Source organism: Hyperolius riggenbachi, chromosome 7 (genome assembly GCF_040937935.1).
Source record: "Hyperolius riggenbachi isolate aHypRig1 chromosome 7, aHypRig1.pri, whole genome shotgun sequence".
NCBI lineage: Eukaryota > Metazoa > Chordata > Amphibia > Anura > Hyperoliidae > Hyperolius > Hyperolius riggenbachi.
Window position 1 is genome coordinate 149,243,771 of NC_090652.1, and position 15,460 is coordinate 149,259,230.

At 42.8% G+C, this 15,460-nt stretch overlaps 1 protein-coding gene and 1 long non-coding RNA gene across 2 annotated transcripts in view; one reads left to right on the forward strand and one right to left on the reverse strand.

Moving 5' to 3' along the window:
- The window catches only part of SMG1 (SMG1 nonsense mediated mRNA decay associated PI3K related kinase), a 209,301-nt gene that overhangs the window by 64,702 nt on the left and 129,139 nt on the right, over positions 1-15,460 (forward strand). The window contains 8 exon segments of the mRNA XM_068244758.1: positions 605-829; positions 2,758-2,859; positions 4,589-4,858; positions 6,990-7,120; positions 7,299-7,460; positions 10,531-10,649; positions 10,790-10,877; positions 13,606-13,707. Of these exon segments, the coding sequence (XP_068100859.1) occupies positions 605-829; positions 2,758-2,859; positions 4,589-4,858; positions 6,990-7,120; positions 7,299-7,460; positions 10,531-10,649; positions 10,790-10,877; positions 13,606-13,707 (1,199 nt within the window).
- Positions 461-11,788, reverse strand: LOC137524648 (uncharacterized). The gene is made up of 2 exons (XR_011022751.1): positions 11,711-11,788; positions 461-732 (listed from the first exon to the last, which is right to left on the reverse strand). It is a non-coding gene; the product is annotated as an uncharacterized lncRNA (long non-coding RNA).

Below are 15,460 nucleotides of genomic sequence, written 5' to 3' on the forward strand. Positions count from 1 at the left end.
CGTCCAGGACACAGCATTTGTAATTCAGAACATGACTAATTCTAAATGTGCGTACACACGCACTACTGGGGTCCGTCAGACCCTCCCGCTGGGCGGGGTTCTGCCGGCAGAACGTGTGTACAGTCTGTCGGCAGACTGATAAGGCTGTTTCTGAACGATCCGCTCAGCAGATCGTTCAGAAACAGCCTTATCAGTCTGCCTGACAGACTGTACACACGCATTACTGTCGCCAGAAAGCCTGCCCAGCGGGTGGGTCTGACGGACCCCTCCATTACAGTAGTGCGTGTGTACGCACCTTAAGGCAAGGTGTTGGTATGAATGGACAATAATGCTTGTACTGTGTGAAGTATCTTCAGCCAAGAAAATTTGATTTCTTGTCTTTTGACTCGGTACTTGCTTGCAGTCATTAAACTAATCAGAAAACTTGTATTAAGATTAATTAAAACAATACTCAAACGACTAGTATCTGCAGTACTTTATTACCCCAGTCCATGAGGCAGCAGTTGTAGTTCAATTCACTACTTGCCTATGCAGCATTGAGTTGGTACATTGTCACAGCTCAAAGTATTTTTCAGTGGAGATAACTCTCTTCTTTTCTTCTCAGATTCTGTATCGAGTAATGAGATGTGTAACGGCAGCCAATCAGGTATTCTCTTCAGAGGCTGTTCTTACAGCTGCCAATGAATGTGTGGGCGTACTTCTCGGCAGTATGGATCCCAGCATGGCTATTCACTGTGAGATGGTAATTGCATACGGGTTAGATCAACTGGAGAATTGCCAGACATCCGGTACAGATTACATAATCTCAGTCCTGCATCTACTAACGCTGGTAAGCTTGTGCAGAAATCCTTTATGATAAATCGCTGCATATACATTTAACATATCTACTGAGCTGTCTGACAGCTGTTGGGAGACGGTTCAATGCATTTATATATTGCACTAAGCATGTCTTTTGGGTGGCGTTTGTATGTTGTACCTCTCTGTATTTTCCTCCTGGACCCTCAAATGTATTTGTTTATTGGCTCCCCGCGTGTGGTATGTAAATAGTTTTCCTTAGGGATCTTTAAAGTGGACCTGAACTCTTGCACAGGACAGATGAAAAACATAGAGAAATGCACCCTGTATGCATTTAGAGAGTTTAATTACCCCTCATCTGTGACTAAACACAAGTTGTAATTTGATCCCTCAGCAGTGTCAGCTGACTGCCACGGCATAGAGCTCATTTGTAAACTTAGGATGTGAATGTCTGCGTCCATGAAAGCAGTAAATAGACAAACTGCAGATTTATTGCATGATTTGTATCAGCTGTAACAAATGTTTTTTGTTTAAATGTTGTTATGCTGTTGCGTATCTTTTAGAGCAAAGAGGACGTTCTGAGTTCAGGTCCACTTTAAAGCACAACTGAAAAACACAGTACAAACATACAAGATATGTGCTTCACTAGACTTAGAATTCTATTGGTCTTTTGATGGGGATGGTGACAGTATGAGTCATTAGTTTTGGGGCTACAGTCCAAAACAGTGATTGCTAATTACATAGACTAAGCACATAAGAAATTCATTTTTGTAGGACTACTTCTTTTTGGAGTATCTCACACATGCTATTGTGAGCATACTAGAAACCTATAAAAAGGTAACATGTTGGTGATTTTAGACCAGCGATGTGACAACACTCTTGCAACTAACATAGTTAAGTTTGGTGCAGACAAATTTACATGATGCCCTCCAGTGTCAACGTTATTTCTACTTGGTTTCCATCACTTTTTGACCAGTTTATATATTTTCAGTGATTTTGATTTAAACACTAAGCTGATTGTCATTTCGGGAAGCATCTCAGGTACCATACTTACCTGGGACTCCCTTAAAGGGAAGGTCCAAGCAAACTAAAAAAAGAGTTTCACTTACCTGGGGCTTCAACCAGCCCCATGCAGCCATCCTGTGCCCTCGTAGTCACTCACTGCTGCTCCACTCCCCCGCTGGCAGCTTGGGCCGCATTGCGTACATTTTTACGCATTCCCGCTAGTGCAGGAACATTAACACATACATTTTTACGCGTTACTGGTTTCATGCGTAAAGTTTTACGTGTTACATTTTTACGCGTTAGTGATGTAACACGTAAAAATTTACGCATTAAACCAGTAACGCGTAAAAATGTCCTAGCGGGAATGCGTAAAAATGTACGCAATGCGGCCTGCCGACCTCCGAGGTCGGCAAGCTGCCAGCAGGGGACTGGAGCAGCAGTGAGTGACTATGAGGGCACAGGATGGCTGCATGGGGCTGGTAGAAGCCCCAGGTAAGTGAAACTCATTTTTTTAGTTTGCTTGGACCTTCCCTTTAAACCTCCTTAGGGCCGCTCTTCCCTCGCCGTTTCCACGGGTGGCTCTGGTCCCTGTAATTCATCCCGAAAGCCTGGCCAAGTCGCACTTTATTGTGCATGGGCCGTATTTGATGAATACGGTGGCTAAGGAGCGTGTACATGTACTAAGTGTACCAGATAAAAACTATGCTATCGGGTTTTTTTTGTTTCCATCGCCATCCCCCCCCCCAACCCCCCCCCCCCCCCTCAACGGGCACAAAACACATTTGGGTGGAAACAGCTCATAGATTTTTAAATGGGCTGCCAGTGTTAATGCCATTTTCACAAGCGTTTTTTGTGTGCGGAAACACGCACATGAACGTGGTATTGGAAATTAAGCCAGGATTTTGGGTTTGAAGTCAACTTTCTTGAACTTAATTGCTTTTATTTTCTTTATCCCAGATTGTTGAGCAAATAAATACAAAATTACCCTCAAGTTTTGTGGAAAAACTTTTTGTACCAGACTCAAAACTGCTTTCGTTACGGTACCATAAGGAAAAAGAGGTAAGGATTTTTTCATTATCTTGCTGATCAATTTGATCAGTTCCTTTTTTTTACTCATTCGATACTCCAAAATGAACATGGCATCTTGTTGCTTTGTAAGTGATAAAGGCTTCTATAGAATGCAGACATCATAAGGTGTCCTCTTATTTTTCAGTTACTTGGTAAAACATTTCTGTGCATTCCTGACTTGCATAAAGCTGAGCGAGGTCTCCTCTCTAAGGCTTTGTTCACACCATAAATCGCATATGCTGAGCAATTTATACTGTGAGTTTTATTTTTTATTTTTATTTTTTTCCCTGTGATTTGCGCTTAGAAAAGCGGTTTTCTAAGCGCTTTTGCTCAGCTATGTTTTTTTTTTCACTTCCTGACATCCGCTATGAAGTAAACATTTTTTTAACCCGTAAATGAATAAATACAATGTATTCATAGAAGTGCTCAGGAAATTGCTGTACAAAGCACTTTTTCTAGCGCTTTGCAATTTACACATAACCTTCCATTGAGCCAAAGCGCTCAGAAAATGGTACATGTAGCGGGTTTGCAATTTTTATTAAAATTTGAAACGCACACGTGAACACTCTCATAGGGAATCATTGCACAGTCGCTTTTGGGGCGATTTCTAAAATTGCCAGCACTTAAAAAAAAAACAAAAACCTGCAAACGCTCATAGTGTGAACGAACCCTAACTTTCCCATTCCAACTTCCTATCCAGTATGTCGTCTCTGTGGCCAATAGATTGATTTAATCCCACCGAAGACGATCAAAATGTGACTTAGAAGGTACGGCCAGATTTTGAAGGTCTCGCACCGCAAGGCACGTAGCTGAAGCATAAGCTATGAACCTATTGGACAAGCACTTGTTAAATAGGTTTGCATGTCCGCGCTCCTGTCCATGTAAGAGAGCGGCCTGAGCAGTAGCATGGATCTGTGCGTTGCTTTTAATTCTGTGCACAAGCGGCTCTGTGCTACTGCACAGGTATTGGCCGTCAGTGGGTGTTGGTGCGAAGAAGAGGGTCCTGGTGACAAGCGGTGGGCTCAAGAAGGATCAGAGAGCCTCCGTCTACTGAGGTAAGTATCCTAACGGTTTCTTTTTAAATCACAGGGTTTGCTTTAACCACTTAAGGACCACGCTATTTTCTGCTGATCTGTGCTGCGTGGGCTCTCCAACCCACAGCACAGATCAGGTTGCAGCCAGGTCGACCAGACTTGACACCCCCCTTTTTTTCCCCACTAGGGGATGTCCTGCTGGGGGGGATCTGATCGCCGCCGGCTATCTGAGTTGCGGGGGGGGGGGCCTCCTTAAAGCCCCCTCCGCAGCGATATTGGGCCTCCCTCTCTCTCCCTCCCCTCCTTCCCCTGGGCGGCCAATCAGAGGCCGGGGATCACCGATCTCCTTCACGGCGCTGCTGCGCAGCAGCGCCGTATGATGTAAACACCAGGGATTTCTTCCCCCGCGTGTTTACATTTAGCCTGCGAGCCTCGATCGGAGGCTCACAGGCTGTTCACGGAGACACACTCCGTGAACTGACATGGAAAGGCCGCTCCATGCAAAACCATTTACAACCTGCCGCCGCCTATCGGCGTTAGGCGGTCGTTAAGTGGTTAAGAAATGTAAAATATAATCTGCTTTGTGCAGGACATTGTTGTGAAGTCTTGTGGATTATGTTTGGGCTGTATCAATATGCATAACTTGCATAAATGTACTTGCTTACTTTAATGTGTTTACATCTCAGGTGATAGATGCAGCCCATGCTCTGTACCAGGCAGTATTGACACTGAAGAACATTCCTGTTTTGGAGACTGCATACAAACTGATTTTGGGAGAAATGACGTGTGCTTTAAACAACCTTTTAAGCTGCCTGCAGCTTCCCGAAGATTTAGCTGAAATTCAGCATGAGGCTTTCAAGAACCATTCATTCTGCGTGGACAGTGCAAAGTTTGTTGTTGTGTTTGACTTGAGTGTCTTGACTACCATTGGAAATGCCAAGAATTCACTGATTGGGGTATGTATTCTGTTTAAATTGCTAGTAAATATGTTGCATTTTAAGATTGTGAAGTGTGCAATGTGTTTCACAGTTTTAGGCTGTAATGGAAATCTGAACAGATTAGGCAGACACTATACGCATTGACATCACTGTTACTGCTCACACTCTTTGACGCACGATAACTTTGCACTTGCTAAAGGCATCTGATCTACATCCTGACATGTTTTGTCCTACAGGCGCAGATTTTGCAGCACACTTTCTGATAAACTACTGCTGATCCTGTCCATTCAACATTTCTGCTTTCATTCCTTACTTGTATAATTTTGCTTTATCATTGGTCATACTGAGCAGTCAATTCTAGTACCCTAATTTGGCTGCTAATAAGGGTCAGTGCAAGGGTTAATGACATCAGATGGGCCTCTCCGTACTGCGCATGTGTGAGCACCCTCTCGTGCACTTGCGCGTGTGCAGTACAAAGCCGCCCGACTGCTTCCGAAGACTACTAAAGTCTCCCGCGATGGGAGACTGGCAGGGGCAGGGAACCAGGGGACATAATAGGGAAGGCTCTATAGGACCCAGAGCCTTCCCTCTCCTTGGGTAAGAATCTGTTTTTTGTTTTTTAAATTCAGATTCTCTTTAACCACCGCTGCACAACACAGCACATGAGTGATTTTCCTCCCCAGCTCTCTGTTGGTGGGGTCTGATCGCCCCCAAGCTGTTGATTTTTTATTTTTTTTAATATTTATATCTTTATATTTATGCACACGCAGCCTGCACGCAATCTCCTGCAGTAGCCGGCTCCAGGGCCAATTAGCCGGCTCCAGGGCCAATGGGCTGCCACCACGTTCACGCCCATTGCCGTGACGTGGTCGTTAGGTAGCTAATTGTGGTAAGGTACATTCTTTCCAGGCATGCTCTCTGCTTTTAAGGCTCGTACACACGTCCAACATAATGCATGACAAGTTGTTTATACAAGGTTCTACACACACGTTAACCAACTAAACGACCAACTCGCTTAAATACTGCTTGTACTAAGGAAACGACAAACTGCAAATGTTCGCATTCAAAGGCTCGTAAACATGCCCAAACAATCTGCCTAACTATTGTCTAAACTTGGTCTGTTGGATGACAGTTGAGCATGTGTACGGCTGGCAAACTGCAAGATGACCAACTTGATGACAGACTGTTTGCTGGATCCATATCAGAATCAGTTCATGATGGAACAACCTGTACAACTATCGTGAAGGTTGGCCACATGTAAATGACTTTGTTGTTTTTGAACATGGATATGTTGTGCAATTTGTAATTTTGCTTGAGCACATATTTAAGTGAGTTGGTCTTTGAGTTGGTTGGTGTATGTACGTACTTGCGTATTGTCCAGCGCTGCGTAATTTGTTAGGCAATTTTTAAAGCTGCATAAATTTGCTTAATTCTGCATCAAAAATTATTTGTAAAAGCAGAATGTCCATACAAGAAACTGAACTATTCTGGTTGTGATACTAATATTCTATCACCTCCACTATTTAATAGCCAAACTTGGATGCCCAAATGACCTGCTCGGTGCTGCCATAGCTGTGACTTACATTGTGGCCTATGGCAGCACCTAATTTACTACTTGGGCTTTGCACCCAATTTAGCGGATTCGGTTTGGATACAGTTTTTGTTTTGATACTCCCCTCCCCCTTCTGTGCCATTAAATGATGGCGCTTTATCTAGGTTTGTTGTGTACACCTTATTATCCTTTCTAAAATGTCAACATAATTCTAAGGCTTGTAGAGTAAAAATAATAGTTTGTAAAATTGCAGCATATACAAAGTGGACAATGCATCTTTTTCTGAGTTTCAGGTAAACTCTTGGGTTTTAGAAAGCTAGAATCCTTATTCTAGATTGCAGTTCATCGTGCTAGTTCAGTAAACATCCACCTCACATTCAAGGTGTTTGTTTTTTTTTTTTTGCTAGCTATCAAAACATTTTCTTGCCATTGTCTCTATGGCGTAATTTGTGCATACATTAGACAGTTTAGTTTTAAAGCTTTGATAAAGATGACTTGAGGTCTTATCTGTATTTAGTAATATACATGTGGATTATGATTTAATCTGTGCCACAAAGTTGTTACCCATATTTATTTCAATGTTTTGCTCTTCTGTAGATGTGGGCTTTATCTCCTACAGTGTTTGCATTGCTGAGTAAAAATTTAACGATCGTACATGAAGATATTGCAGTTCACTACCCATCAGTGCAGTATGCAGTGCTCTACACATTATATTCACATTGTACCAGGTATGTTGTCCTGTCCTTACATGGATTAATTTTTATAGGTGTGCAAACCCCAGATCATAATGCACATTCTGTAAACTCCTTCAATTCAATGGGAGTCACAGACCCCAGCTATTTTTATTTTTTTAAATGGAAAAAGGAGTCTGCGTTACTGTGTGCATAATAAATGTCTTTCTTTCAGACATGACCATTTCATCTCCAGTAGTCTCAGCTCCTCTTCTCCTTCATTATTTGATGGAGCCGTGATCAGCACAGTTACTACAGCTACAAAGAAGCATTTCTCAGTTATCCTCAATCTTCTGGGAATGCTGCTTAAAAGGGACAACCTGAACCAAGATGCCAGGTAAATATCTTTGGTGCATCTTTTAATACAAGCTAAGACACTACATGAGTAGCAGAGTGGACAGTTTGTGTCTGTGGTGTATTTATGGTTTTTAAATGTCTGTTGCTTATACTCTATTAAAAACTCATGCCCCCACCTTTATTTCTAATTTCATCAGTGTCCTCCCCAGAAATGTTTTCAGTCGGGTGGCATCAAAAATTAGCTGGGTGGGGAAGTAAGGGCTCTTTTCCATTAGGAATTGCAATTGTGCTGCGATCACACAACCTACAATTTCCACTACCTGTGATTGCGCCGTATCGCCCGACAATTGCAATTCGGAAAAAGACGCATGCTAGTGGGAAATGAGCACCGCGATTAACATGTTATCGTGTTGATCATTGTGATCAGCAAAACTGCTGCAACCCGCTTTTTGAAGCGGATCACAGCTAGTGGAAAAGGGCCCTAAGGTCATGCTGGTAGAAAGGGAGGTAGATGCAGAGTCACTGGCTCCGGGCTCTCTCACGTTAGAGCGCCAGCCACATGATCCACGCTGTCTCCTCTCTGCGATGCTGCACACACCAAAACAGGAAGTAGTATTATTTATTTATTGTATTTATAAAGCGCCAACATATTACGCAGCGCTGTAGTATGTGCGCTATCGCAGAGAGACAGCATGGATCAGTCGGCTGGCTTAGTGCTCTAGCGTCTGAGAGACCCTGGGGCCAGTTGGGTTGTATCTACTGCTCGAGGAGCTCTTTGAGGGGGGGGGGTATAGAGGTCGGCCCCCAGCTTCTTCACTCGGGACGAGTGAACCCCACTGCTCGGCACGGTTCCTGGCTGAGACACACAGCACCTACTTTTGGGGCTGGCCGGGGTTTCAGAACACGGTGGCCCGCCCACCTAAATTGTCCTGGGGAGAACACTGGTCATGCATCAACTGATTCTGGACTGCACTAATTAAAATCTACACCCTGGCAGGGATAACCAGTACCAATTAGTCCGCCGCATGCTCCCGCCGATTGCACCTGGCTTCTGCTGCTGCAGCTCATTCACCCTGTTTTCAGTATGACAGCTGAGCTCTGAGAGCCAGTCAGGAGTAGATTTCGTTGGCTCCTAACCCTGTGACCACTTTGAGCCAATCTCATTGGCTCAAATTGATCACAAGAACAGCACCTATTTGAAATGAGATCACTTATCTTGTTAGGCCTGCATTCTATTGAACAGTTTGACTAGTTCAGACAACCAAACTATCTTTTGCAAATGGCATACATCTATCTGCTACTGCAGCTAGAATACAGTATAGCTGTTGTAACAGGGAAAAGCTAGGGGGTGTTTTTTTGCTTTGTTACAATAACCGTGTTAAGCAAGTCTGGAGATAGTTTGTTTCATCCGAACGTAGTAAAGCCAGCGCAAGAGACTTGGGCGCATAGGGAGTAACGTCGGCACCATCAGAATACTGAGCTGAAGTTACTTTTAAAACACAATAATTCGGCTTCCAGCAATTGCTGGAAGCTAAATTATTTCATTCCCCACCATCCATTGGGGCCTGGAGGGGGAATAGTATTTAACACGGCTGGGACTTGTGCAGGAGCAGGATCAGCCATATACCGGCTGTATCCTGCGCCCAAGTCTCTCGTGACGATTCCTCTCGTATGCGGTTTCATCACCCAGTGCTTTATCTGTAATATACAGGCCATTTACAATATTTGCGGTTAACAAAAACATTGCCACTAGAAGGGCAATAAACTGAAACTTGGAGAATTTGTGAGCAAAAAGGGTAAACGTTAGATGCTTAAATCAATAGGTCGATAGGTTTTCCCAATTCTCCTTGACCCCACCAGCCCTGTACTGGGACTCTTAACATATTCAACAAGAGCTTGTTTGATATTTTCTTGTGGTTCTGCTCCAGTATGATAGCAGCCACACTGTATATACTTGAGTAGGGTCCACACCTGCGCAGTAGCACAAAGCCACTCGTACACAGCTTTTTTTATTTATTTTTTTTATTTTGCCTCCTATGTATGAGACTTTGTGCTGCTGTACAGGCATGAACTGCTGCATGTGCAATACGGCTACGCTCGTATATGGACGGGAGTGTGGCTGTGAAGAAGATGGTCTAGGCTAGCAGTGGTGGAGTCCAAGTAGTCGTAGGAAGTCTCTGTATCAACCAGAGGCTTCCCACTTCTTGGTTAACCTTGTCAATCCATTTTTTTGTCTTTCTGGGCGATCAGAGCCATGTTTGGACAACACCAAATTGGGCCTCTAGATGGTAGACTTTTATGCAAATTATGAACTATCTACTTTCTGTATATGGAGCTTTTAAGCTATTCATAAACTAGATGGTTACCTGAAATTATTTGATTTCTAGTGACTAGCATAACTTCAGGTGGCCCCTGTTGTCTCCTCTTCAGGGATTTCAAGGATTTTTAGAATAATTGGCCAGCTTTATATTGCACCTCCAACTGTTAGTTTGCAGCAGGGCACCACCTCCTCTCCCAACCCCCCCCCCCCCCCCTTCCTTCCATAGGACAGACGTGGCTGCTCATCAAAGCCAAGCTTGTCTGCACAATAGTAGTGTCGACTCTAAAAACACTTATTCTGTGTGGCTTAGTTCAAGGATTTACAAATTTAATACTGAATTTAGGAGGCAGTCACTCCACTCCAGTGGCCAGCAGAGTGGCACAAGTTTTGAAGAGCCACTTCTATTAACAGAGAAAAAAATCTCTAAAGTTCAACTTCCTTTGTAATTTATAAGTAACTTTATCTTGGATTTGTCCAACTCTGGCTTAGTACCTGTAGGGTAATAACTCAAAATTCACTTACCCAACTGTACCCACATTCATGAAATAAAACGTTTCTAAAGCGAAAAAAATACATTTTACACAAACTGTAATTTACCGCTAGGAAAATAAATTCAAGAACAGGACCTAGTGAATTGAAGACCTTAGGATAAATAGTGGCATACAATTCTTTCACTTGCCAAATCCCCAGATTGTACTTAATTTTCTATTTTTTTTTTTTATTTTCTTTTATACAGATTTTAGATTACAAATGTACAGGTGTATGAACACTTGTTTGTTTTTATTTTTAGGAAATTGTTGATGGTTTGGGCTCTGGAAGTTGCCATGCTTATGAAGAAATCCGACACATATGCTCCCCTATTTTCTTTACCATCTTTTCACAACTTCTGCAAAGGGCTTCTGGCCAATAGTAGGTTCCGTTATCTCTTTTTTTTCACGTATCTGTTTACTACAGAACGTTTTGCTTGTTCCTAATTTTCTTTTGATCCTGTACGACAGTCTGCAGTTTGGTATTTAACAACTTTTTATTTTTTTATTTTTTTTTGTTAGCTCTCTGTGAAGAAACACACATTGGCCTACAGGCGTGCAACAGTCTTCATATCTTGTCATCCTCTCTCCCAGAAGACTTGCTTCAGAGGTATGACTTTGGGCATCTTTTAGTCGTGTAAAGGTGGCCATACACTCAGACTCTAGTTCAGTTCCTTGAAGATTAAATTCATATGCTGGGAATCTATTCCTCAAAATATTTGATCGATTTTGACTAAAAATCAATTTAAAGTATTGATCGAACATGATGAAAAATAAAAAACAATCAGGGGCAGGGCAAAGCTATAGGTCTTTAATTGGCAGAATAAAGGCCTATAGCTTTGCACAGCATTGAAGATTTGATCGATTTTTCAATCGACTTCCTGCTGGAATCTATTGGAAATTGATGTGTAGTGTGTGGTAGAAATCAAATTATTTTTAATCCTTTTTCTGAAGAAATCTATTGTTTGGAACATTGGGTGGAAATCTAGAAGTGTATGGCCAGCTTAAAATTGACATACCTTTTATTTACTGGCGTATAAGCTTAATTTTTCAGCACAACAAATGTACTGAAAAGTTACCCTCTCAGCTTATATGCGAGTGGGTGGAGAATGTACTAGTGATCCTGCTCTTGCCAGCTGGCTCCCTGCAGTGTTGGTGCCCCTATCCCCTGCAACATGGCGTGCAGAGTGCGCTGTTCAAGACTACCTGTGTCCCCTGGCATGTGAAGCAAAGATTGCAAGCAACGTGTCAGTGGGGCAATGATCAGGGATTCTTCCTGTGTGGCAATCACTGTCTCATATCTATAATGCCATCTAGTGGTGCCTTGAGACACAGCTGTATCATCCTTGGGACACATCTGGCTATGGGGAGAGGGATTGACTTGTACAGGGGGTGTACATCTGGCTACTGTGGAGGAGGCTTATACGCGAGTAAATCGCTTACCTGGTTACTGATGGAAAAGTGGGTGCCTTAGCTTATACACGGGTTGCCTTCTATGCGAGTATATACGGTACTTGTCCTTGTCTGTGTTTAACCCTTTTAATTATCAGATGCTGGTAAAGATTAAAGAGTAACTGTTAGCTATAAAATGCCCCCTCAAAAAACATATGTAAGTAGATAAATACATGCTCTACTTACATAACAGATGTATCGTAGTGTCCAAGTTTTGATTTGTTATTTTCTTACGTATATATTAGAAAGCTCCTGTTGCTGGCAGGGGCCATCTTGTGTCCGGCTAGATCTTTTTCCCCCTCCCCCCCCCCTCCCTGCACCCCACCACCCCCCCGCATCCCCCTCCTCCCCGCACTGACTCGGAGCACAGCGGGGAGGAATAAATGCAGCAGCCACAGACTGGCCTAATAATGGATCCAAGCGCTGTCGTTCCCATCTATTCTCTGCACTAGTGCAGAGAGTGTAGAAGGATACTGCAGCGCCTGAAACCATTATTCCGGGAGTCTGTGTGCGCCACCTTTATCCTTCCCCAAAGCTCAGTGCGGGGAAAAAGAAGGCCGGGGGGGGGGGGTGCAGGGTGGGCACGGACATGCCACTGAAGGAGGGGGGCAGAGGACAGTGACAAGAGATAGCCTCTGGCCCCCCTCCGTGCGCTCTAACAGCAGCGGCGACCGGCGCAGACAAGGGTAGACCAGGCGGCCAATCGCAGTGTAGAGAGATGAGTGACAGAGGCATCAGCCAATCAGGCTGATTCAGCATGCCTGTCACTTCTCTCTGCAGCCGTGCGTACACTTTTAGAGCCTGGGGCATGAGGAGAGAAATCTACAAGAGTAAGAATGATTTTAAACTTTTACATTGCCTGGTTAGCATCCTTTCTACTGCTCTATCAGCCTGCAGTAGAGAACTTATTGTGTATTTTATGCCTAACAGTCACTCTTTAATAATCTTTAAAATGAGTTTTAATCTTCTTCTTTTTGACATCATTGCCTTACACTGAAAAAAATCGTATAGAATGGTGGCTGTAATATCACTTGCCTTATTCACCTAGATCATCTATCAATGCATCTTAAGGTTCAAAGTTTAATGGCTGATTCAGTAAAGCTACATAATTTTTCATTGACCACAATGTAGCCACATAAACCTACATAATGAGCTGACGGGGGGGGGGGAGAGTGTAACGTACAACAAATGAGAAGAGTGAAAAAATCAGGCAGCTCTGAGATAATTTGACTTTCCACAATTAGTAAAATTCCTCACAATTTGCAGTAGAAAAGACAGTAGCATGAGACCTTACTAGCGTCAGTAATAAATGGTGGCTTACTGTAACCACTAGTATTCCAGAATTGCCAACCTGCCCTACATGAAGGTTTTTCTACTTTTAGCCGGTCCCTGTCTTTGAAAACAGAGCACATGGATTGAATTTGGATACACATAGCAATGGTATATTTTAATTTTGAAGGTAAATGCAGCATATTAGAGCCCAGTCAGCAGCTTGTTGATCAGAAGACTAGTACAAAACCATGCATAGTAGCTGGTGTAGTCTGATCCTGTCAAGATTTCTGCTAAATATATGGTAGAATGGAAGATTCCACATGTAGTATTTCATTTCTGTCTAAGTATGGACTGCATTCCTTTATAGAAGTGTTTATGCTTTGTGTATGGCCAGCCTTGGGAGCTGCTATTCTACTGAGAAACGGTGGTGAGCGGCAAAAAGCAAACAGAAGAGCAGACTAAGAGCTACAAAGCAAAACCTGTCTCCCTGATTTCGCTTCATAGAACACTGCCAAAAGCGGTTTAGCCCACCCACTATCTTTTTATCTGCATGAAAACTGGATTTGCATTAATAGTTGGTGATAGATTTATAATCAATATTTTACCTGCCTTAGGTGTGTTGATGTATGCCGCGTACAGCTTGTGTCCACTGGAACACGGATCAGACAAGCTTTTGGGAAACTTTTGAAGTCTGTTCCTTTAGACATCGTTTTAAGGTAATTTCAATTATTTTTAATGTATTTTTATGTACAGTGGAGGAAATAATTATTTGACCCTCACTGATTTTGTAAGTTTGTCCAATGACAAAGAAATGAAGTCTCAGAACAGTATCATTTCAATGGTAGGTTTATTTTAACAGTGGCAGATAGCACATCAAAGGGAAAATCGAAAAAATAACCTTAAATAAAAGATAGCAACTGATTTGCATTTCATTGAGTGAAATAAGTTTTTGAACCCCTACCAACCATTAAGAGTTCTGGCTCCCACAGAGTGGTTAGACACTTCCACTCAATTAGTCACCCTCATTAAGGACATCTGTCTTAACTAGTCACCTGTATAAAAGACACCTGTCCACAGAATCAATCAATCAAGCAGACTCCAAACTCTCCAACATGGGAAAGACCAAAGAGCTGTCCTAGGATGTCAGAGACAAAATTGTAGACCTGCACAAGGCTGGAATGGACTACAAAACCATTAGCAAGAAGCTGGGAGAGAAGGTGACAACTGTTGGTCATTTTTTTGTGCTCCTTCCATTTTCGAACAATCGCACCATCAATCGACCTCGCTCTGGGGATCCACGCAAGATCTCACCTCGTGGGCTGTCAATGGTTCTGAGAAAGGTGAAAAAGCATCCTAGAACTACACGGGAGGAGTTAGTGAATGGCCTCAAATTAGCAGGGACCACAGTCACCAAGAAAACCATTGGAAACACATTACACCGCAATGGATTAAAATCCTGCAGAGCTCGCAAGGTCCCCCTGCTCAAGAAGGCACATGTGCAGGCCCGTCTGAAGTTTGCCAATGAACACCTGAATGATTCTGTGAGTGACTGGGAGAAGGTGCTGTGGTCTGATGAGACCAAAATAGAGCTCTTTGGCATTAACTCAACTCGCTGTGTTTGGAGGAAGAAAAATGCTGCCTATGACCCCCAAAACACCGTCCCCACCGTCAAGTATGGGGGTGGAAACATTTTGCTTTGGGGGTGTTTTTCTGCTAAGGGCACAGGACAACTTAATCGCATTAACGGGAAAATGGACGGAGCCATGTATCGTAAAATCCTGAACGACAACCTCCTTCCCTCTGCCAGGAAACTGAAAATGGGTCGTGGATGGGTGTTCCAGCACGACAATGACCCAAAACATACAGCAAAGGCAACAAAGGAGTGGCTCAAGAAGAAGCACATTAAGGTCATGGAGTGACCTAGTCAGTCTCCGGACCTTAATCCAATAGAAAACCTATGGAGGGAGCTCAAGCTCAGAGTTGCACAGAGACAGCCTCGAAACATTAGGGATTTAGAGATGATCTGCAAAGAGGAGTGGACCAACATTCCTCCTAAAATGTGTGCAAACTTGGTCATCAATTACAAGAAACGTTTGACCTCTGTGCTTGCAAACAAGGGTTTTTCCACTAAATATTAAGTCTTTTATTGTTAGAGGGTTCAAAAACTTATTTCACTCAATGAAATGCAAATCAGTTGCTATCTTTTATTTAAGGTTATTTTTTCGATTTTCCTTTTGATGTGCTATCTGCCACTGTTAAAATAAACCTACCATTGAAATGATACTGTTCTGAGACTTTTCATTTCTTTGTCATTGGACAAACTTACAAAATCAGTGAGGGGTCAAATAATAATTTCCTCCACTGTATTTATTGTTACATCATTACTAGGTTTTGGGCTAGGATGATACCATTTATTGGCTAACTTAGAGATGGATAAACAGTGAGCTTTCAACTTATAAAAAGCCTTCT